At 27.9% G+C, this 25,219-nt stretch overlaps 1 protein-coding gene across 2 annotated transcripts in view; it reads right to left on the reverse strand.

Annotated features, from left to right (window-relative positions):
- Positions 1-25,219, reverse strand: part of LOC100202567 (mitogen-activated protein kinase kinase kinase 7) — a 49,542-nt gene that overhangs the window by 14,589 nt on the left and 9,734 nt on the right. For both annotated transcript variants that reach the window (XM_065793078.1, XM_065793077.1), the window contains exons 3-13: positions 24,367-24,477; positions 24,107-24,178; positions 23,388-23,433; positions 23,154-23,298; positions 22,304-22,428; positions 20,344-20,377; positions 11,680-11,771; positions 11,490-11,547; positions 10,537-10,609; positions 6,133-6,196; positions 5,817-6,032 (exon numbers count right to left, since the gene is read on the reverse strand). In XM_065793078.1, coding sequence (XP_065649150.1) covers positions 5,817-6,032; positions 6,133-6,196; positions 10,537-10,609; positions 11,490-11,547; positions 11,680-11,771; positions 20,344-20,377; positions 22,304-22,428; positions 23,154-23,298; positions 23,388-23,433; positions 24,107-24,178; positions 24,367-24,477 — 1,036 coding nt within the window. The remainder of the gene's footprint in view (positions 1-5,816; positions 6,033-6,132; positions 6,197-10,536; positions 10,610-11,489; positions 11,548-11,679; positions 11,772-20,343; positions 20,378-22,303; positions 22,429-23,153; positions 23,299-23,387; positions 23,434-24,106; positions 24,179-24,366; positions 24,478-25,219) is intronic.

Consider the following 25,219-nt stretch of genomic DNA (forward strand, 5'->3'; position numbering starts at 1 on the left):
GGAAGAAGACTAATGGAACGGTAGTTAGACGAATCAGATCGCTCTCCAGAATTTTTGAAGATAGGGATAACAGATGCTGCTTTCCAGCAGGCTGGAAAGCAAGACTCTGATAAGCACTTGTTGAATAGTTTTGAGAGTATAGACGACAGCTCCGGAGAACACTTCTGCAAGACAATAACATGTATGTTGTCCAGGCCACAAGCTGTAGAAGAGTCTAGGCAGGAAATCACTTTAGATACAGAAGCTGGAGTGATATGAATGTCAAGCAATGGATCAACCTGTTTGTTGGCAATATCAGGTAGAACGCAACTAGTGGAGTCAAGAGATGATATTGATGAAAAGTTTTTAGCAAACAATTCAGCTTTGTCTTTAGGAGAGGTGACAAAGTCTGAACCATACAAGAGAGGTGGAATTAACAATTTGCCCTTATTATTGATATTATTAAAGATTCTTCAGAAGTCACGAGAGCCTAACTTTTGAGATGATATATGAGATTTCATGACCTGAGAATAGCAGGTTTTGGCATAAGACAAAACTTTTTTACAATTGTTTCTAGCAGTAATAAACAGAAGTCTGTTTTCTGGAGAATTGTTTTGCTGATAAATATGGAAGTAACGGTTTCGATTGGCAACCGCAGCAGCACAGTGTGAGGAAAACCATGGAGGAGAGTGAGGCTTGACCTGGAATCGTTGAGAGGGATCAAAAGATTCCATGCCAAACTGAATCCACAAAGTTATGTAAGAAGCACATTTGTCGACAGGAAGACAAAAGATTTCTACCTAAGGGCCATCACGAAGAAAATCATGGAAAGAATCCCAGTCAGCCTTGCTGTAGTTGTAAGAGGTTCAATAATAGGGAGATTCAGGTGATGAAGAAGAATGAGATATTAGTTTTAAAGAGATCAAACTGTGATCAGAAGCACCTAAGGGGGAATGTGGAGAAACTGAGCACTGACTAGGATCAGAAACAAGACATAAGCCGAGTAGAGAAGGTAAATGATTAGGGTTGTCAGGAAAGCGAGTTGGAAAGTTGGAAAGTTGACTATTTGAGTTAGGGATTGAGAAAGGCAAAAGTTGTGGGCTTTAATGCCTGCAGAGTCACTGACACTAGAGCCAAGCCATTCAGAGTGGTGAGCATTAAAGTCACCGACAACAACTATATTAGCTGATGGATAAAGAGAGAAGGCTGGTCAATATGATCAGAAATAACATCAAAAAGAGTGCAATCTTGAGATGAAGGAGAGCAATATAGAACAAAGAGAAAGGCAATAAAGTGAAGTGGTGCTAAACGAAAGCACATGAAAGAATAGTCTGTGGATTCAAACCTAGTTTCACGACAAACAGGTGATTTCTTACGAATGTAAATGCCCAGGCCAAGCATGTGACTATTGGAGTCTTTATAAATTAAAGCAAGATAACCATCAACACTAAGATCACAAGATAAAACAGCTGAACTCAAATTAGTCTCACAAAGAGCAAGTAGGTCTGGTGAATTTTGCAAGAGATAAGACTCAACAGAAGAAAAGTTACTTCGAAGACCACAAATATTAGTGAATGATAGGTTTAGAGAACTTGGTGATGATGATGGTTTTTTGTGTTTTATAGTTTTTTTGACTTTATTCATTTTTAAATTAGATTGAAGAACATGACTCAAAGCATAGATAGTACTCAGAACACTGTTTAATAGCCCAAGCAATTGCCTCATTACTACTAATAAACCCTAAGCCATAACAAAGGGCTCCAAATGTGGCCTCTGCAATGTACACCAAAAGTACAAACAGGGACACCATCCATGCGCAACATGGCACTGTTGATACTTTGATATTTTTCAGCTGTTGATGGAATCAGCCTCTCTGACCACAGAGTTCGGGAAACCTGACTACCAGCCGGCCTCAGAACCATAAAACTGAGTTTTAGAGCTGTACCCTCATTAGGAGATAATAGAATAAGTTGCCTAGTCATAAAAACAGAGACACAAGCAAAACCCATGCATTGAGTCTAGAAGATCCAGCATTCAACATCCTAAACTGGAAACAATGTATTAAAAATACATCTGCGCCAGCCTAATAGATGAAGAAGGGGTGCGAGGCTGGTCAACAGATAGAATCTGTTTACCCCTTAAACAGATAGAATCTGTTTACCCCTTTACTTCATCTGAAAGGTAGATAAAAAAAAAAGTAAAAAAACGATTATAAAATTAATTGACAGTTATAAAATTTATTAACAGTTTTCAAAAAATTTTGCAATAAACATTTTACATTAAACTTTTTTAATGCAATCTTTTATTATACTTTTATATACATTATTTAAAAATTATATATATACCAATTGCTTAAAGCACCTAAGACATATGTAAAAATGCTACTTCTTGACATTTTGGCCATAAATATTTTAAAAAATAAATAATGACATTATTAGTTTTTCTTAGATCTTTTGAAATAATTTATAATTGGTTGGTTATAAATTATTTCAGAATAAATTAATGGAAAAGTATCTTTTGTGCTTTACACCATCGATATATATATATATATATATATATATATATATATATATATATATATATATATATATATATATATATATATATATATATATAATGATAATAATAATAATTATTATTATTCAAGAATATTTAAACAGGATAGGCTAATCAACTCTAAATACTGCTTTCCATAAACGTCCTGGTAAAATCAACAAACAATTAATGATAAGAGTAACAAAAAAAGTAAAAATATTGAAGAAAAAAAAAACCATTTAAAAATATAAAAAACCTTAAAAGAAATATCAAATATTAAAATTAGAAATGAACATTATAAAAAGAAAGTATTGAAAAGTTAAATTAAACTTTATATTTTATAACAAGTTTTAATGAGCTTTTTGAACAAGCTGTAATTGTCAACTGATCAAATTGAAGTCAGAAGGTTGTTGTATATTTTCGCACCCATAAAATAAAATCCTTTTCTTCTAAATTCTTTATATATATATATATATATATATATATATATATATATATATATATATATATATATATATATATATATATATATATATATATATATATATATATATATATATATATATATATATATATATATATATATATATATATATATATATATATATATATATATATATATATATATATATATATATATATATATATATATATATATATATATATATATATATATATTAGACCAGTTCAATACAAATCTTTTTTAATAATTAAGTGGCTAGATGTTTAAATGTTGTTAATTGATGAAAAAAAGTAAATCATTAAAGTTTCAAAGCATTATTCCAATATTTAGTAACAGCTCAATTGAGTTAACTTTTCAATGGGGTCCTAAAATTAAAAAAAAAAAGTTTCTTAAAAGTAGGTCAACCTGGTACACAAAAGAAGCAAAATAATATATAAATTTCAAAAATAATAATTGTTTTATAAAAAAATAAATTAAAAAATTTTTATTTTTATTAAAAATGTCCTTTTTTTATTTCTAGTTAAAAAATCATAGTTTTTGTGCAATTAAATCTAAAATAATAATTGTAGAATAAAATAATCTTTTTTTTTGAAATTTTTATATAATTTCGCTACTTTTAAGACCCAACATAACATACTTTTGAAAAAACTTCTTTTTTCAAAATAACAGGGACCTGTTAAAAAGTAAAGTTAATTGAGCTATCCTTAAAACACATTATTTAAGTTGGCAATTTTGAACTAATTTTCCTGACCACAAACCACACCAAATCAATGGGTAGCCCAAATAAAGTTCAAAAACTATTTTTTTTATATACAACTTTGAAATGGTATATATATATATATATATATATATATATATATATATATATATATATATATATATAGAGAGAGAGAGAGAGAGAGAGAGAGAGAGAGAGACGCAGAGAGAGAGAGAGAAAGTTAGTGATAAAACTGCATGAATCTTATCCACAAGTTGAGATGTAGCAATGCTCAGCTATAGCAGCCCAGTACTTTTTTTTTTTTTAAATCAATATTTTCTCATTGTTTGTAAACCATTCATCAAGACTTGCTTTAAACTTGTTTAAGCTCTCGGCCTCTACAACAATATCTAGAAGTTTGTTCCAAATTTGGCACACTCTGTTTGAGAAGAAATGTATCCTTGAGCTAACCGATGCACGAAAGTCATTTATTTCGCGAGGGGTGAAACACTGCATCCTGATTTTATATTTGTGACCTCTAGTTGAGAAACATGGGCCATCTAATTCAACATTTGACTTAAAGACTGGTTTGACAATAAGATTGACATACTCTAAATGGTTCAATATCTTGTATAAGTGAATCAAGTCTCCTCGTTTTCTTCTAAGATTTAAAGTCGTTAAACCCATTCTAACAAGCCACTTTTTATAACAAAGCATTTGATTTGAGTAAGGTATTATATATATATATATATATATATATATATATATATATATATATATATATATATATATATATATATATATATATATATTAAATGCAATGCATTTTAGTGAAAATGCATTAAACAGTGAATGCCTTAAAGAAGCCTAAAGAATTCAAAATAAGATAGCAGATAAAAATAAGGTACAAAAGGATAGATGTCCAGCAAAAGATAAAAAGTTGCTAAAAAGCAAAATACTATAACTAATCATGATAAAATGTATTAAATATTAAAGAAAAAATAAAAAATATTTGTTGTCATTAATAGCTTAACTGTTCATGCGTAGCGCAGTAGTTAAGCTATTAATGATAACATAAAGGATGTGTTAAAAGTGTCTTAGGTGGAGTAGAATTATTCGTTTTAAGAGTAGTTTTTATGTTATTAAGATGAATATGCATTTAGGATGTGTTATTAAGATGAATATGCATTTAGGATGAATATGCATTTAGGATGAATATGCATTGTAGATACATGTGTTGTTGTATAGATGTCACATTTATAGTTATGTATGGATTAGTATTTCAAGGCACAGTATGAACACAAGAGGATCCCCAGCCTTCATTTCTGACCAGTATCCCACAAGAGGTTTCACTGTGGGTGTACACCAGGGTATCTTTTGTCAAATTATCTCTTTGTGTTATCTCAAAAAAGACTTTTCTCAGGGCATCCCATTAAGGCAAATTATACTGACCTCCACATTGACACTAAGACCAGAAGGGAACAAGTTGGTGTTTAGCATGGTATGAATAAAATTATAGACAGTAAATAAATTGAAGTAATTTTCAACTTACCGTTCTGTATCAGAGTTCAAACACTTAGCATTCGGTTTTAAAATTGCTTTTATGCTAAATGAAAAAGACTGAAGGGAGCTAGCCCAACAACATCTATAATAATCTTACATTAGCTTGTAGAGTCTTGATGAACCAGAATTTTATTCTTCAGAAGTTTTGTGGTTGCATTCAGGTTTTATTGACGATAAGAGGCTTGAAATAAAAGCTGATGTTATTTTTACAGTTATTATTGTTGGTGTTTAGTGTTTATTAGTGTGCATTAATTCTGTATATTATTAGTTTTATTAAGTGTCTTTAATTGATTTTAAGTTAGTACTGATAGTAGTTTGTGTGGAAATATGCAACCACCAGTGGCATTGCTAAGTATTTTAGTTCTTTTGATAGGTTGTTAAGCTCTATAATGAGAGTACAGTATCTGAGAGTTTGGCTGTATATGATGTCCACTACTTACTACCACTTAAACCAACAATTAAATTTATTTAATTACCAACAATATGATGTATAGAAAAATATAGAAGAAGAATATTTACTAAATATTTAAAAACTATTAAAAATAATTTTAATTTAAAAAATATAAAATTTATCTTTACTGCTTGTTGATAAAGTTTCTGGTTTTATCTGAGGATTAAACTTTTCTGGATAACTTGAAGAAATTCTTTTTGAAATTTTGGGTGCAGATATAGCAATAAATGCAGAGGGTTTCATTGAAGACATAGGATTACTTTCTGATATAACTGATTGAATTGTTTTAATAATATGACCTTCGTTTGTTTTGCTTGGTATTGATGTCTTTGTTTCACTATCAACTATAAGAAAAATGTGAAGCGTGAAGTTTGTGAATATTTTTTTAAAAAAAACTTATTTTTTGTTAAATAAAAACAATTAACCATTTTGAAAATTTTGTACCCCAAGATTGCTTGCGAGCAGATTGTGCACACTCCATCAAAGGTAATTCTCCGCCTGATACATACTAAATTGACATAAAACCACAATAATACAATAAATTATAAAATAGCAATTACGTCATGCCTTAAAAAAAATAAAAATGTATTGTAAACGCAATTCAACATTAAAAAAAATATAAAAATAAATATGCTTTGTGATTTCTTTAGTACACTTCTTTTTTGCAAGAAATATTTTATTTTTATTTTTTGTTTTTTGTTAACTTCTAAAAAAACCACAGTTTTTTTTAGAGTTTTTGAAAAGTTTTTGAAAATCTAGGAAGTAATACCAATAAAATATCCCCAAAAGGTGATTCTAGATACACATAGGATTCCATACCAAGTGGTTTTAAAATCTTACTACACCATTTCTGAGATTTTTTTAAAAAATTTTTACCTATGGCAAGTTTTGTTTCTTTCACAAAATATCAAACAAACTTTTATGATATATATTTTATGATAATATTTATGAGTTTTTTTTCCTAGAAAAAAAAAACAACTCATAAAATAAAAGTATTTCTAATGTTTGGAAAAAAAAAAGTATTTTTATAAAAATAGTACATAAACCTATCATTGACAACAAATTTATGAAAGACCAAAATAAAAAAAATAAAAAAAGCTAATCGTAAAACTGAAAAGATTGTATACTTCAGACTTATTTGCTTATTTTCTTTAAATTCTTGACGATGATAAAATAACAATAAAACACATAACAAAAGCATTCTTTATCAATTCTGGATTTCTTTTTAAATCTTCTTGCTGTTATAATCAATTACACATCTCAAAAGTTGATGTGAGTAGTCAGAATGACATCTCTTTTGAACCTCTCCAGCACATTTTGAAATTTAAATTCGGAGCTTCTGTTGCTTGTTTGCTGAGGAGACCAAGCCCTGTCTTTTTAATTTTGATGAACTGTAGCGCATGATGAAAAATGGCATGTTTGATGTGATGCAGTTTGACAAAAGAAAGTATTGAACTTTACGGTACCCATAAATTACTGGAAATGAAGGAAGACATTCATCATAGACACCATCTAACTATGATATGATATAATTATAAACTTAAAAAATGTTTTACCTACCTACTCTCGCCTGCTCAATATAAATGGGGTGGAGGTAGTACCAAAAAAAGGTGTTTGAATTTTTCTTAAATCTAATTTAATATGCTAATATAAGTTTTACTATAAATAAATAAAAGCCTTATTTTTAACAAATCAAGATTAACAAGATTTTTTTTTAGACCTACTATTTTTAAACATAACACTAAAAGGTCTTATTTTTATTAGTGACTGACATTTGTGTTTTTAAATTTTTAAGGCCAGTTTAAAATGATTTTCTTTTTCTTTGTTTTGAGATATTATTATTATTTAAAAAAAAATAAAAATAATATCTCAAAAATTAAACCTCAAAAAAATCAAAAACAAGTATTGGTCAATGATCAAGTGATTAATACAGGGACCAGAGCGTTCTCAATTTTTAAAAGATCAGAGTCAATTTTTTTGAATCTTATTTTTTAGCAGTCAGAAAAATAAGATTCAGCTAAACATTTTTAAAATGGTTTAGAAAGTAATAAAGAAAGTTCTGGAGAACTTTCTTTATTACTGTGACAGTAATGTTTTCAGGACCACAATCTGTAGAAGAGTTTATTTGACAAATAATTTTTAGTAACAAGAAGGAGTAATGTGGATACCTAATAGTGGATTAATTTGTTTCTTTGGAATGAAAGGAAGGGTGTGATCATTGATTTAGGAGACAAAAGTTCTTTAAAATTGTTCTACTTTATTTTTGGAGAGGTATTTTAATCATGTTTAAGAGATGAAATGTTAGACTTACTTTTGTTAATAAGAATTGAGTTCTGGAGACTTTTAAAATTCTTTTAAAAGTCTCCTGAACTCAATTTCTAAAATAAAATACAAGTTATAGTAACCAGAGAATAATGGAGCTTAGCATCAGACAGCACCTTTTTGCATTGATTTCTTACAATATGAAAAAGACATTTGTTTTCCAGTGAGTTGCGCTTGTAAAAAAGATGAAAGAAATAATTATAAAATAAATATGAAAGAAATAATTACTGCACAAGACAGAGAAAACTATGGGGTAGAGTGAGGGATAACTTGAAACGCTTTTACTCCTACTTAACAAGTAGCAATAAACTTTTTGATGCCTATCTTTCAATCAAAATAAAAATTGCAGCTCTCTAAAGCACAAAAAATAAAAATACCAATTCATAGAAAGTCAGAGAAATTAAAATACATATAATGAAGGTATGGAGAATTAAAACTCAGAATTTCTATACTTGTATTTTTCAATCAAAAACTCACTATAACACGAAAAATTCGAAACACGAAAAAAGAATTTAACAATTTTTTGGCTTTTATTTTAAAGGTAAACATAAATTAAGAATTAAAAAAAAGTTTTTTTAATTCTTAATTTATGTTTACCTTTAAAATCTTTTTGTTCACTTGTGTCTCAAACTTAAAGGCGGCACTCAAAACTGTCAGATGTATACCAAAAAAAAAAGTTTGTGAATATATATATATATATATATATATATATATATATATATATATATATATATATATATATATATATATATATATATGTATATGGTCATGGGAGCTAAGTATGTTAAATATCTTAATTTTATCTGTTCAGCTTTTCTTTTAAGAATTTTCTGTATTCTATGCTATCTGTAACAAAGAAAATAAGCAACATATCCATAGAATAAAAAAAGTTGTTTAATAAGGAAAATATAAAAAATCAATGATCAAATTCAAATGTGCACAAGTCACCAGGTATTGATGAAATTCATCCAATGTTTTTAAGTAAATGTACTTTGATTTTAACATCAATATAAATAGTCAAAATGGTTTAAAAAGGGACAACAACAAAATAGTAAAAATCTGTTGAAAATGTCTAACGAATTCTAACATATTTTTTAGATCATTTCACTAGATTCTTATAATGATATTATGCAAAGTATAAAAACTTTTGCAACCAAATCTGAGAATTACCAAGTACTGAACATGACATACATTGTATGCTCAGTACTTAAAAGCCAAAAAAATCTTTCTTCTGTTAAGATGTGACAAGATTGTTTCATGACACCAAATGGTAACTCACAACAACCATATCAATTGCAACTATTACCCAGCAATAAAAAAAAGTTTAGAGGTTATACTAGTGTAATGGAAACCAATATCAATACTTCCATACCAGTTGCACACAGTGTACACTTAGAAGAAGAACACAACAGTTATAATGATTTGAATGAAGTGAGTGGAGATTTCAAAATTTCAAGATTGATTCTATTTTAGAAAAGCCTCAACTACCTGTGGATCAAACTATTTATCAAAGCACTGGATCACAATGGAGAAACATTGAAGAAGGTATCAATGTTACCTAGGCTATCAAATACCAAGTTTTAGCTGGTGTATTTACTGGATCACAAATAAGACAAATACTTGCATCAGAAACTCTTTAAAACAAAATAACAGAAAGAAAAAAGAGTCTGGCTAGCATTCAAGCATGTAGTTTACAATTTTCTGAGAAATCACAGGATTGAAATCTAGTTGATGAACTACTTGACAGTTATTGCAAGTTAGGCTGCAGAATTTCACCCAAACTGCACTCTGCACTCATTATTTACACTCTTATCTTGAACTTAAGAACATGAAGAGAGGTTTCATCAGGACCTCCATATAATAGGAAAGTGGTTTCAAGGAAAATGGGATGACCTCATGACGGGGGACTATATCTGGAGTATGGTTCATTGTAATGTCTCCACACACAAAAGACAAAAAAAAAATCAAAGGAATATTTCTGAACTTTTGAATGTAAATTGTAGTTATATACTAACATATGTTATAGGCATATAGACTTAAATTCAAATCCAAAGGAAAAAAAATGTTTCTACTTGTTAATAAATACTACATATTTTTCTACCCAAAAAAACAACAACAAAACAACATAATAAATAAAAAACAACAACAAAATAACATAATAAATAAAAAACAACAACAAAATAACATAATAAATAAAAAACAACAACAAAATAACATAATAACAATAAAAAACAATAACATAATGATTTACAAAGATTAACAATATGCTTTACACAACTTTTATTTTTCTGAGATAGAAAATTTCTAATGTTTCTAATATGTAAGTTTTGAGAAACAAGTAAATATATCTCAATAGATATTATAATTTTTGATTCTAAATGGTTAGTTGTCAAGTAAATTAATTTGAAAACATTATTTAAGAAACATTGTGTGCTAGATTCTTAATATTAGGGTACCTGATTATTCCAGCATAACATTGAACAAAACCAAAATGCATAACATACCAAACTACATAACATTACATACCAAGTTGACTTTACGCAAATATTTCACAATATCAACAAAGGCTGGTCGATCTTTTACTCCTTTCTGCCAACACCTAAACAAATGCAGTAAAATAAATTAACCTAAAAACAATATAAAATTAAAAGTTAATTACAGTTGTAGCATGATCTGCTGACAGCAGCTAGTTAAGTCAGGAGTTACAAGAATACAGAGGAGTTACAAGGAAGCAGAGGAGTTACAAGGAAGCAGAGAAGATAGTTAAAGAGCAAGAAAGTAGTAAGCAGAAAGTAAAAAACTTTAAACTATATGAGCAAAAAAATCATGAAAATAAGAAAGAACTCCAAAGCGTTGATTTCTAAGGAAAAAAACCAAACTAAAGTAATTTGAGCATAAAAAAAAGTTACAGTAAAAAAATCAAAATAATGAGTAAAAACCATGGTAAAAAATAATAGACCAACACAATATTGTGTTTTAGTAGATATTACAAGAGCTGGTTGTTCACTTGAGCAGCAACTGTTGTAGTATTTACAAAACAACAACAACAAATAGATATAATGAATTAACAGAGACTTAAACTTGGCCATTAGAAAAGGTCTAACTACATTTATGATGCATTTTTGCACTTAGTCAAAAAAAGAAAAGATGTTGTTAAAAGACCCAACCCAGATATAACAGCAGTATACCATGGGAGGGAGGATAAGATTTATAGAAGTAAAAAATGAAACCAATTTGTAGGTCATTTCTACAGAAAACCAAGTTTTGAATAGAAATGACCTACAAATGTTTAAGGTAGTAAAAGTTGTCGAATTGGCTTGCATATTCATCAAAATGTATCAGTAAAATTCTTTTTAGACCAAATGGAATGCGTATCACTGAAAAAATGTACCTAAACAAGTTTATAATTAAATACCAAATACACCATTCAGTTCAATGATTTATTTATAATTATTTTTATTATTTTTGTAGCAACCAACCTCTGAATGAGAATTTCTAAACATGATGGTATACCATTTATTGGAAAAGGCCGCTTTCCTAGAAAAAATTCAAATATATAAAATTAAATATAAAGTGCTTCTTTAAGTCTTTTGCTTCTTATAAATTATTGCTTATATAATTATATAATATAATTGCTTAATACTATTTTATAATATTATTGCTTCTTACCTTCACTCACCTTCCACATTATTTGAAATGAATTTCCATATCCATCAAATGGTTTTTTTCTTGTTAACATCTGCCAAAGTATGATTCCAAAGCTTAAAAAAATTACAGGAATGTAAAAACTATATATATATATATATATATATATATATATATATATATATATATATATATATATATATATATATATATATATATATAATTTTACCTTCCTATAATTTATTATAATATAATTTATTATATATATATATATATATATATATATATATATATATATATATATATATATATATATATATATATATATATATATATATATATATATATATATATATATATATATATATATATAATTTTTACCTTCCTATAATTTTTACTAATTCATTTATATTTTTTATATAATTAATTTATTATATAATTTTTATATACTTTATATATTTTTTAATTATATATATATATATATATATATATATATATATATATATATATATATATATATATATATATATATATATATATATATATTTATATCTTTTTTACTAATTTATAATTTACAGTCTGTTTCACTTTCAGCAGGTTTTTCAGGAAGAATGTCTAAATATCAAAAAGTTCAAATTATCAAAAAAATATTTTGTTGCCAGACCTAAAAGGTTTTGTATAGAGTCTTATATATACAGTGGGAGTAAACTGCACTCTTAATTAAAACTTTTTTCTTATTTATACAATTGTTATTTACCTTCTAAGTTTTGTGAAGCCACAACCAAAGCTAAAGTTGTTTTTCCTGCTGTGTCAAAAGTATTTGAATTTTTTTACAGAAAGTCAATATGAATAATGATGGGACTGACGATTACCAGTTTGGTTTTAAACAACTCAAAAACATCATGCACAAATTATTTGAAAAACTGTTTACTACAATACATCTAGAGGAAGTCATGTGTTTTCCTGTTTTATAGATTTCAATAAAGCATTTGACAATGTTACTTACTGATTATTATTCTGCAAATTACTACATAAAAGTGTATAGTTAATGAAATAATTTGCAGAATAATAACAAGTACACAATGTGTATAAAATGAAAAATTCTTTAATAATTACTTAGCATTAAAAACAAGGAATCTTCTTTAATTAATGTGTTTTTTAATACCAAGTTTATAGTTTGTATAATATTTAATCTAATTCAAAAGTCAAAAATCATATTAAAATCATTTGCAGAAACTTATTTTTGTTAAGTCTTTTAAATACCTTGATCAAATAATAAAAAATGACCAATCAAGTGATCTAGATATAATTAACAAGTAAAAAGTTTGTGCACACAAAGCAATGTTCAATTAGATGCTTTTATTTATGTTCTAATAGTTTAAAGTTGCACCCCTTCAGTATTATTGTAACAAATATGCTACATTTATGCTACATTTTTTGGTTATGATAAGTGTAATAGTAATCTAATAATTTTTTTGACATATAAACTTGCTGAATGGCCACACATGAGCAGTGAACACCTGAGGGAAAAATAAAGTACATTAGAATAGGGGAGAATGAATTTTTACTTATGCTTTACTCCCAAACTTACACCTATTCCATACTGCACTAAAAAAAGACTCAAACCCAACCGGACCCAAAGTTGTAAAGCATCAATATTCAAGTAAGTATGCAAACAAACAAAATTTCTTTTTAGGACAATTGAAACCAAATAGGTACTTTTAGCATAAATAAACTCAAGACAATCAAAAAGCAATATACCCTATTGAAATTTTTTTTAAAAAAAATCAATAAAACATAATAGAATCTTCAATAAACTCTAATGCTGTCATAGATACCTCATTCGAATTATGTTAACCAATCTGAAGTGCAGAAAAAGAAACAACCCGCACAATGTAAAGTCATCACAAAAATTAAATAATATTATAGTGGAAAAAACATAGCATAAAAACCATCAAAAACATTAACCGCAAAAGTGTAAAGACTTAAACATTTAGTGAAGAATATAAGAAACTCTCAGAATAATAATAAAAGGCGAAAATATTGCATGCAAAAATTAAAACAAAGCTGAGTAAAGAATATAAGATAATATAATTTAAAAATTCCTTGATATAGTAATAATATGAAAAATTATTACTATATCAAGTAAGGATCATACCTAAATCAGGGTATGATAAATAATATATAAAAAATACTGTAATAAAACTAAATACTGTAATAAGAATTGATAAATTTCAACCAAAAGGGTGGTGATAGAATTTTTTTTTTCGAGTTATATCACAATAATATTAGGCATGACATAAAAATAATTTGAGAAGCGGGAAAACTTATTGTATAGAAGTAAAGTTTTCTCTATAGTCTGAATCAAACTAACTTTGAGATCATACCTAAATCGAAATTTCGAAAAGTAAAGTTTTTATGAATAAATATTTTAGTAAAAAATAAATAAATCAATACTATGAGAAGATTTAGCAAAATGGGTATTTAAAGAATTGAACAATTTTAAAGAAATTGTGAAAATCATTAAAATACAAAAATAATGTAAAAAGCAGGAAAACATTTTCTTACATTTTTTCTCTATGGTCTAAAATAACGTTTTTTGAGACCATAACAAATGCATGATAAAAACCTTATTCCAACCAATTAAACAAAACTAGAAAATTGATATAAGGTAAACCAATAATATTATGTAAATAGTAACAACTAGATATTGTAACTTAGTTAAAAAGATTTTTTATTTATTTTTTTTATTTATGTTATGTGCTGTCTGGATAAGAAATTTCTTTAAATTCATCAAATTTTACAATAATCATCATTAAAAAAAAATATTTGTAAGTAACAGTAGATCTGGTGGGTATCTGTGTGCTGCCTGGAGTATACTTATATTCACAAGCACAAAATTATTTTATACTTTGCCTTGAAAGAAACACCATTGATGATGTAATTGGTGAGGGTTACCACTATTAAAACTGAGGCTAAAAGTAAGGTTTTTAAGAATATTTCTGAAGATCTTTTCCTTATATTTAAGGAGATTTGATTGCAGATGACATTTTTTTCAAAGAAAAAATAAGAAGAATTGAGGAGAAAATGATTACATTAAAAACAGATCTTTCTTTTTTCAATAAATTTTAAATGTATACAGATAAATTATTATAAATGAATACATATAAGTTCATTTTTCTTTTCAACAACTTTTTTGAACATCTCTCCAAAGTCTTTTTTTGCATCTTTTTTTAATACATTTGATTTTGATGTGAGCTTTAATAATATATTTCCTTTTTTTCAGCATACAATTTCATCAGGTAACTTTTTTAAATTCTCAAATTTCAGATTTCAGTGTTGACTATTTTAATATCCTCAATTACTATTTTTTTTTTTTTTTTTGCTTTCATTTTCTCTATTTTCTCTATTTTCTGCAGACAAGACTTTTGATCATCTAAATACTATTTTCTTGCCTATTTCCAGTAATCTAACAAACCTTTTGTTATTTCAACTTCATATGCCATAAACCCATGGGGAATTGGCAAGGATATTTGTGTAAGGGTGGCAAAATAATAAGTACAGTTAAAGATTTGATTAGAGAGTGGACATGAAAAATAAGACACTGTGCAGAAGTTGATGTAGTCGAATAGCATAAAAGTTCCTTTATTTATTTGAAATAACAAAAATATTAAAATAAAAAGTATTTTTATAATCTTGAAGTTCTTTAAATTAAAATTAATATTGAAGATTTTGCATTAGTTTAATTATTTTACATATTTTTTAAATTTTTCATCATATATATATACATATATATTTATATATATATATACATATATATTTATATATATATATATATATATATATATATATATATATATATATATATATATATATATATATATATATATATATATATATATATATATATATATATATATATATATATATATAATGGTTGACCACCAATATAAAAATAATTTTAAGCCAAAAAATTTTAATGTCACGTGACTTTAGAGGTCCCCGCCTGTCAAATTTGTGTATAAAAACATAACAAACTTCAGGGGTCTGGTGGGGATCTTTAAAATCAACACGGAAAGCCAACTTTTCTTCTATATGGTATATTTTGGACTACTTATTTATAATAGGGTAGGACCAAAAAGAAATACGGTGGTATTTATTCCACATGATGTGGAGAAAGTGGCGAAAAAACCGGTTTTTTTTGCATAAAATGACACATTACTATGTATAACTGATGCTGGTTTATTCTTCATATTTAGGCCAAATTTAAAAAATTAATATTAGAACTAAGCATTAAAAATGTTTCTATAGAAGGGGCATGTCAATAGCTACCCGCCCCCCTCACCCTATTATTGGAGATTTATACCCCCTCTATCTCTTCTTCGTTGGAAAAAAGGGGGGGGGGGCGAAATTACTTAAATTTTATTATAGATTATATTATTTAAAATTACTTTCTTTTCTTCAGCAAAAAAAACATAATTTGGCAATATAAATATTAAAATCATGATATATAAATATAATATATTATATTGCAATGCATAAATATAGTATATAAATCATGTTATTTTTTTCTCTGCTTTCCTATTGCTTCATGCGCTAGCTGCAACTATTTACCCACGGAGGTGATCTCGTTTTGCTGCACAGCTAGTATAAGTTCTTGATGATCATCCTCATTGTGAACATTCTTCACAAACTCTAATACAAGTTTTACAGCCCTTTCAGAACAATCGTTCACTACTTTAAGTTTACTTACAAAATTGGAGAATGTTTTGAACTGGTCAACATAGCACCACATAGGAGCAGGACAGTTTAACCAAAGTTTGTCCTCCATTCTTGTCAGGTTTAATAAACTGAAGATGAACCAAAAGTTCTCTCCAATTAATGGAGCAAGCCCTGATGGCACTTCTTGTTTAAATTTTAACTCGTTTATCGAGTTTGACTTCTCTAAACGCTGAAAATGATCAGGAACTGGTTTGGAGGGTGATGTTTTTGCGACGTTTTCTTTCTCCGCATCGGGAAGGATAGGGTGTCTGGGAGGGCAAGTGGAACCAAAGTTTCATCTAAGTACCAGGTGTGTCTCTTCATTGACATCATTGTACTTTCAATTCCATTTAGAACTCTCTTGGAATCAGAGTCGCATTTCTCTACATATTCTTTATACTGCACCATTTGCCAATAGGCTTTTACATCCTGAAATGGTGCCTCTGAGGGCAATAAGGTTTTCAGAAACCAGACAGAATAAAAAACCGAGATAAATTCTGCCAATGTCTTCAACTCGTTATTTTGGGCAGCAGTCAAATCATAGGGCAGATGTGTACTCAATATCTGAATCTTCAAGTAGTAAATGGCTTTTGACATGAACCTAGCATGAGAAACACAGCCTGGAGCTCAAACTTTGAAAAATATTTTAGGATACAGATACATCAGGGTAAGTTCCAATAACTCCCTATAATCCCCTCTTGGAAATATGTCAGTGTTTAATGGATCTTTGCAAAACTGGATAGTTTCCTTAATCTGGGTTGCCAAGAAAGTATTGCTGATGGAATTGGTATCAAATCTTAATAAATTGGAAGAATCAACAGTTTCCTTGATGTCATTCCAGTTTGTCTGAAACCATTTGAACATTAAATTTTCTGGAGCTGCTGTTTTGCCTGAGGTAATTTGCTCCCAGAAATGTTTGAGATGAAGTTCATATATATGCCTCCTGCAGGCAAGCTCTAATAAAATAGATTCCTGTCTTTGACTGAACCTAATATTGGTTCCTGAATGTCTTCCAGTATTTGAGGCAGCTGTGTCAAAACATATTCCCTTCACATCGTCATGTATTCCATAATCTTCCAGTACCTTATACAAAGCTTCATACTGAGCAGCTCCAGTCCCATACTCCATTGCTGAAATTCCATGAAGCTTAATGTCTCCATCAATATTAGTTGAAACAGCAAACATGTCTCTTTTTTCTTTTTTCCCATTAGTAATATCTTCCATAATTTTTCCATCAAAGTGAGCTATTATGGGGAAAAGTGCTTTCTCAGCAGCTTTTTTAACCCCTATTTTGAGCTTTGCAGCATTTTGCTGAATGGTTTTCTTTTGTGCTCACCAAATAGTAGATTGAGACAGTAAAAAGTCTTCAACATTTCCACCTGAACTAACAACCAAATCTGTAGACACATGCAACAAATCTCTGGAGGAAATATTTTTTGAAACTGAAGTCACGGCAATATCTTTTGCAAAATCCTTGGCTAACTGTGGCATGTCATTACTTGGACCTGGCTGATTGAAATCAAACGAACAATCTGAGTCTATGCTGGTATTTATATCGCTGGTTTCTGAGGAAAACTGAAGCTCTATAGTAGAATCATCTCTCTGAGAAAACTGTTCAACACTGTGTACTAACTGTAGATGTTTCAATCTTCTCTGTTCTCTCTTCTTAATTCTCCAGTTATAAAGTTTGTCTTTTTTACTCAGAGTCATTTTACGACTGGTCTTTTGATCTCTCAAAAATTTCATATCAGTACAATACGATTCCTTATTAAGAAAAGTCTTCTTTAGAATATCTTCAATATTTGGTTTAGCAATCCAGAAAACTTTGTTTCCTTTTTTTTGAAATCTTGTCTAGCTTTTCCTGCTTCTTTTGAGTTCTTATGCTTACTTTTCTTTAAATTCTCCCAGCTGTTGATCAGATCAGTGATATGCTTCCTTCAATAATATATATAACAGGTTTAGAAAATATTATATTATCCAAATTTTGTGGTGTGTTTATGGTAACCTGTCCCTTTAATATGAATTAAATTTTGTTTGGCCTACCTTATAAATGGGTCAGTGAGTATCCCATCCTTGTATCCTCCATCTATCCATGGTTTCTTAACTGCAAAAATAATGCAGCTTTCAGGACAGCTACCAAAACCAGAACACTTTGCTGTTTGACGACCAATGGTACAAGCAATCAGCTGTTTTATTGGAGTTATTTTGTCTCCAGATCGTCTAAACTGAAAGTAGAGAATAATGTCTGTATTTGTTGAAAAGATTATTTCTGGAAGATTTTCTTTAAGATTCTCTTCTTCAAAAAGATATGCCCTTGTTTTAAGTCTTGTCGATCTTGGCATCTTGGTTTCTAAATAGTAAACATCTTGGTTTCTAAAGAAAACAGTTGATATTCATACTTTGTTTAAGTCACATGTATTTTACAATAATAATTTTGCATATAACCGCAGATAGTATACCTTTTATAGATTGTTATGAATACACCACATACACACACAGAATGTAAAATTACGACAATATGTCTTCCGCAAATACGACAATATGTTAGTTTATAAAACCGCGGAAACAAATAAATACTCCAAAATATTCAGGAATCAAAATGTTATCATAATTTAATGTTTATATTGTCTTTTTTTCTAAAGAAAATAAAGTAATTTTATATAAAATGATTTATAATAAAATTTAAATAACTTCGCTCCCCCCCCCCCCTTTCCAATGAAGAAAGGATAGAGGGGGTATAAATCTCCAATAATAGGGTGAGAGCTATTGACAAGCCCCTTCTATAGAAACATTATTAATGCTTAGTTTTCATATTAACTTTTTAAATTTGGCCTAAATATGAAGAATAAACCAGCATCAGTTATACATAGTAATGTGTCATTTTATGCACAAAAAAAAACGGTTTTTTCGCCACTTTCTCCACATCATGTGGAATAAATACCACCGTATTTCTTTTTGGTCCTACCCTATTATAAATAAGTAGTCCAAAATATACCATATAGAAGAAAAGTTGGCTTTCCGTGTTGATTTTAAAGGTCCCCACCAGACCCCTGAAGTTTGTTATGTTTTTATACATAAATTTGACAGACGGGGACCTCTAAAGTCACGTGACATTAAAATTTTTTGGCTTAAAATTATTTTTATATTGGTGGTCAACCATTCCAAGTAGGACCAACTTGATTTTCAAAAATTCGTCAAATATGAATCACCTTAATATATGTATATATATATATATATTTATGTATATATATATATATATATGTATATATATATTTATATATATATATGTATATATATATATATATATATATATATGTATAGATATATATATATATATGCATATATATATATATATATATATATATATATATATATATATATATATATATATATATAATTTCGTATTTTAAATTCTATTTCTTTTAGACCATGCGTGTTGGTCATGATTTTCCCTTAGCAGTCTGAGTTTATTATTTCTATTACATGCGCGATGTCTAAATTATCATTATTATTTTTTTTACTATACGCTTTACTATAGTGTCTTTGTTTTTTTCTGAACATCTGTTCAAAATATCTTTTTAATTTTTTTATCCTTTCTCTCTTCCTAATTTTTTCCTTATTTCACATGGGCTTGACAGCTTGGTCTAGTTCTTTGATACATATTTATAAAAATAATTTTAATTAATTTTTGATAATATAATTGTATTAAAATAGCAATGGAATTATATCATTTTGAAACCTTTGCAAAGGTCTGAAAAAAACAATTTTTCATAGTATTTAACTATTTAGTAATAAAAAAATATTAAAAACAAAAATATGCTTATGACATATTAATACATTAAATAAATTACATTAAATAACACAGTATTTGTTAAAATAAACAACTTTATTTAGATAAAAGTAATTGAAAAAAATAAACAACTTTACCTATAAACATCACATTTCTCAGCATACTTTTTTCCTAAAATATTAAATATAAGTATATAATACAAAAATCACACACAATATCATATACATGTATAATAATCAAACTTTATGTTTAGATTAACTATAAAACTTCAATAAACTTTAAATTTTTTCTGATGTAATATTTAACTTTTAATAAACTTATTGATGATCCCTTAGTTTAATATTATATTTTTATTACTAAGATGCATGCTTTTTTTTCAATATATATTATTATTATACATGTATTTATCATAACAAAATTTTTAAGAGGCTCACAAGTATCCTTAAGCATAATTCTTATAAAATATACTTACTTCAATACTAAAGGCTTTCTTGTAAGTTTTGTAAACAAGACAAAAAAACTTTCCTTTCTTATATGCTGATACATACAGATTTTTGTTTTGCAATACAAAAGCTTCATTAAATATTTTCATGCATCAAATAAGTTCCAGTACTAAAATAATTGTGCTCAAAAACATGTATAATTTAAAGTAAGGCTCAGAAATATGCTTATCATATACTTAGCTTTTAATAAAGCCTGATCATAGATATGCTTACAAGTATTATGCATATATAAATAAAAAAAAGTAACATACCAGTTAAAGTTTTTGTATAAATTATGTAAATTTTATTAAACTTTTCAAGTCATTGTTGATCAGATCTTTGTCATAAGCTGCATCACACTGGAGTATTTATTGAAACCATTAGCATCCTCTCATATATCCTCAACATCCACTTGCTTTGGTTTTTCTGCAGGCAATACATGTTAGATTTACACTGCAATTTTAAGGAGACTCTAACTTGTAAAAAAATTTAAAAGCCCAAGAGAGTATTTTACATAAGACTGCAGAAAGCCTGACCAAGCTTTAAAGAGGGGGTGAACAAAACAGAGCAGATCATCAGCTTTGATTGGAATGAGGTATATTTTGGATAACTCCTGTACAACATTGCAAATGAGACCCTAGAGTTTGGTAAAAGGGCATTGACCACAAAGACATTTAATAACTTTAAAAAACTCTGTGAGCTAGATGCCTTCTATTTAGGAGAAAATGTAGCAGGATTTTATTTTTATTAAACCTGGAGCCTGCCATGAAATCAGGTACAGTTAAAACAGATTATGTTATAGATGAAAGTAAATTATAAAGTTTTTTTTATACATTTAATGATACTATATATTCTAAAGATTTATGGCAGATGCTCTCTATCTGCTGATCCAGAGAACAAATGAGATGGTAGCCACAGAAATAAATGAGGAAGAGAAGAAAATAGTGAAGATAGTAGCACTCTTTGTTTCTATATTGCTTGATGTTTAACAGAACAGTTAATTATCCTAGCCCTAACTGATAATGTTGAGGAGAAAACAAAGATGTTGGAGAAGCTGATTAAGTGTGATGTCCTTTTTTTTTTTGTTATTCACTTACGAGAAGGCTGAGAAGGCCACTACAGGTGAGGAGGCTACCTAATAGTGGTTATAACTCTCTCTCAACTCTATAACTCCGAAACACAAACCTTGACGAACAAGATTGCTGCGCAGAGAAGCAATTTGAGCGTGGTATGTGGTATACTACCAGGGACATGGTGGGGATTGAACTCGGAACTTCTCGCTTATGAAGTGTGATGTCCTTGAGCAGTTTTATATGGAGAATATTTTGATTAACTAGTCAACAGAGCTTACTAAGATGGTAGGCATCTCATTCAAGCTAGCTGAGATACCTTTCAAGTCAGATGCCAGAGAGACATTTTTATATATATTTAAAATGGTTTTAAAGTTAATTCAATGTGTAATTTATGCAATGTGTCGCTAAAAGGAATATCTGGCTCATCTTGTTTTCACAAACTGAACAAAATTACCTTTAAACTTGTGCAACTGCATAAATAACTTGAAAGAAAAAGAAAATACTTGACGTTTTAATTTTTTTTAAAGTTTTATTAAAGTTACCTCTAAATACTTCTGGTGCCATCCAGGATGCACTTCCTATACTAGAGGACATTTCTGAATGAGGATGACAAGCTGTGCCAAAATCACATATTCTTAAAACAGTCCCAGATTGCTTTAACAACATACTAAATTATACAAATGTAATTTAAATTAACTACACAAACCAAATAACTAATAAAACATAAGTTACTACTTCTAGTTATTCATTGAAACATTCTTCACTAAATTAAAAAAAAAATCATTGTAACAATAATAGTAAACAAATAACAAAAAGCTTCAGTGTTTGTGTCACATAATGTATGTGCTTGTGTAAAATTTAATTTTGGTCATATAGTTTAGCCATGAAAAATTTTTCCACAAATATAAAAACTAATTTTTTTTCATAAGATTCAGTTCCATTTTTGCATTATTTTATAACTTTGACCAATACTCTAAGCACCAAATTTGCAGATGAAGAAAAGGTGTATTCTGAGATAAAATCTGAGGGTGTTCTCTGAAGGGTATTTTCTGAGGTACGATTTGTGGATGTTTCCTAATGAACAATGAAAAAATGGAAAACAGATAAGTGCTACGAACAGTGCTGCACAGAAGCATGATATGGTGCAAAACAGTACTGTGATAAAATTAATGCAATAAGTATGCCAAAAATTGATATAAATAGAGTAACAAAAAAGTGTGCCACAAAAGTACAAGACAAAAATGTGCAAAAAACAATACCATACATAAACATGTGACATAAGCAATGCAACACATAACTAAATAAGCTAATACTTTGAGCTCCTAAGCAAAAACAAGAGATTCTATTAAACAAAAATTCTGGTCAATATTTATTGGAAAAATTAAAATATACTTTGGTGGTTTTAGATCTCTGTGTATGATAGGCATTGGCTTTATATTGTGTAGATATTCAACTGCTTCAGCACATTGTAATGACCAACTTAACACATGAGCAAGTGTGTAATGAATAGTTTTATTCCCAAGTGGTGGGTGCAGCACTTAAAAAACAAAATAACATTCCACATCAAAAATCTACATTTAATAATCAAAAAACTTTGCAGAAGATCTTAAATAGCAAAATACTTACAATTATGTAATGAACCACAATCTGCTAGCTCCATCACTAAGCACAGCTTTAAAAATAAATATTAAAATAAATAAACAAATTTTAAAATTAGTTTGGTAACATAGTTATAATTTCATGTAAATTATTATTGCCAATAATTTACATGAAGTTATAAGCAAAAAAAAAATTTCTATTGATAACAAACATATTGTGCATTTGTACAAATTTTTCTACTAATTAAATTAATAAATGTTATCATTAGTATCATTAAACATCTACTATAAACTATCGTTAGTATCATTAAACATCTACTATTGTGGAGGATTATGGGTTAACCATGTGAAGAATTATGGGTTAACCATGGGCCTTCTAATACTTGTTGTAAATGTTGCACTTTTAAAACAATGATATCTGACACCATCATTAAATAACTTATGAGAGTATAACAAACTTGTATAGAAAAATAATGTTTTTATTAATACAATCAATAGTAAAAAATAAAAACAATAATACAATAAAAAATAATGCTGTTAATAATACAATCGATTGATATTTTGATTATATAAGTTAAGAGTATTTTTCAAAGAATTCAGTGAATATAAAGTTTGATTTAGAGACATAAAGATGTAGGTAGAAACATACAACATAAACATTAGAAATACTTGAGTGAATGAAACATGATTATTAAATGACAATAAATCTGTAGGGTGAACAATTTTCAGAAAATAACTGTGTTATACTTTTGGTCCATTTATAACTGTTCCATATAGTTGGATTATGTTTCTGTGCTGCACAATAGATAACCGCTTTGCCTAAAAAAAAATTTTAATATGAGGTTATACTAAAGTTAAAAAAAAGTAAAGATTAAATTTGAATATTTACAGTACCAAACTTAAAGTAAAGGATAAATTAGAGTACCAACAGTACCAAACTTCCTTAATGCAAATTTTATTCCTTATTTAATCGTTAAATTCAAACACATTCAAAATCAAAAATTTACTTCATTTCTAAATTCTTTACGATCATTTTGATTTTCTGGAATTTTTATTGCAACCATATGATTTCTCCATATTGCTTTTTGAACAGTACCGTAAGCGCCCCTTCCAATAACCTAAAGTTTTAAATATCTGATATTATCTAACTAAAAAATTAAAAATTAAAATTTAATCTACAAAAACAAGAAGTATGGTATATCACTGTTGCTATCATTGGAAATATCTAAGATAAAAATTTATTTTAAATTTTGTTTTTAAATTCATCAAATTTGTTTTCTCTCTTGTCAAAATTTGCATAGAAATTTCTCATTCCTAAACAATTTACATTACCACTAAGTTACAAGACAATCAGAAAAATTATTTGAAAAATCAAAATTATATATTAAGACTAGGCATGAACTCACTTGAAGGTAAGATCTACATCCCTTTAATAGAATAAACAAACTGAAAACTACTTAAACTGGTGCAGATAAAAGACATCATAAGAACAAAAAAAGTAATTTTTATAAAAATAGAATTCTTATGTAACTTATATATTTACTAAATTAAATGGTTAAAGTGTTTTATATTGTTTGCACCAAGACAGTGCCATATGCACAATTCAGTAACAAAAAAAAGAAAAACTTAGCAGATTGTTGGAATATAGTATTAAAAAGGGCACAAATCAAGCTGTGTTTAAATTGAACATTTTTACAAAGTTTTTTAAAGTTCTTTTTAATGTACTTAAAAAGAGTAGGTGAAACGGTGCCTAATTTTTACCCATCTTATTTAGGTACGCAACTGATAATCTTTTAATAAATTCTTTGATGTCAGTTAAAATTTTTTTTACAATAATATTTGGTGTGGGCATCTTCTAGT

The sequence above is a fragment of the Hydra vulgaris genome, chromosome 03 (assembly GCF_038396675.1).
Source record: "Hydra vulgaris chromosome 03, alternate assembly HydraT2T_AEP".
NCBI classification, from domain to species: Eukaryota; Metazoa; Cnidaria; class Hydrozoa; order Anthoathecata; family Hydridae; genus Hydra; species Hydra vulgaris.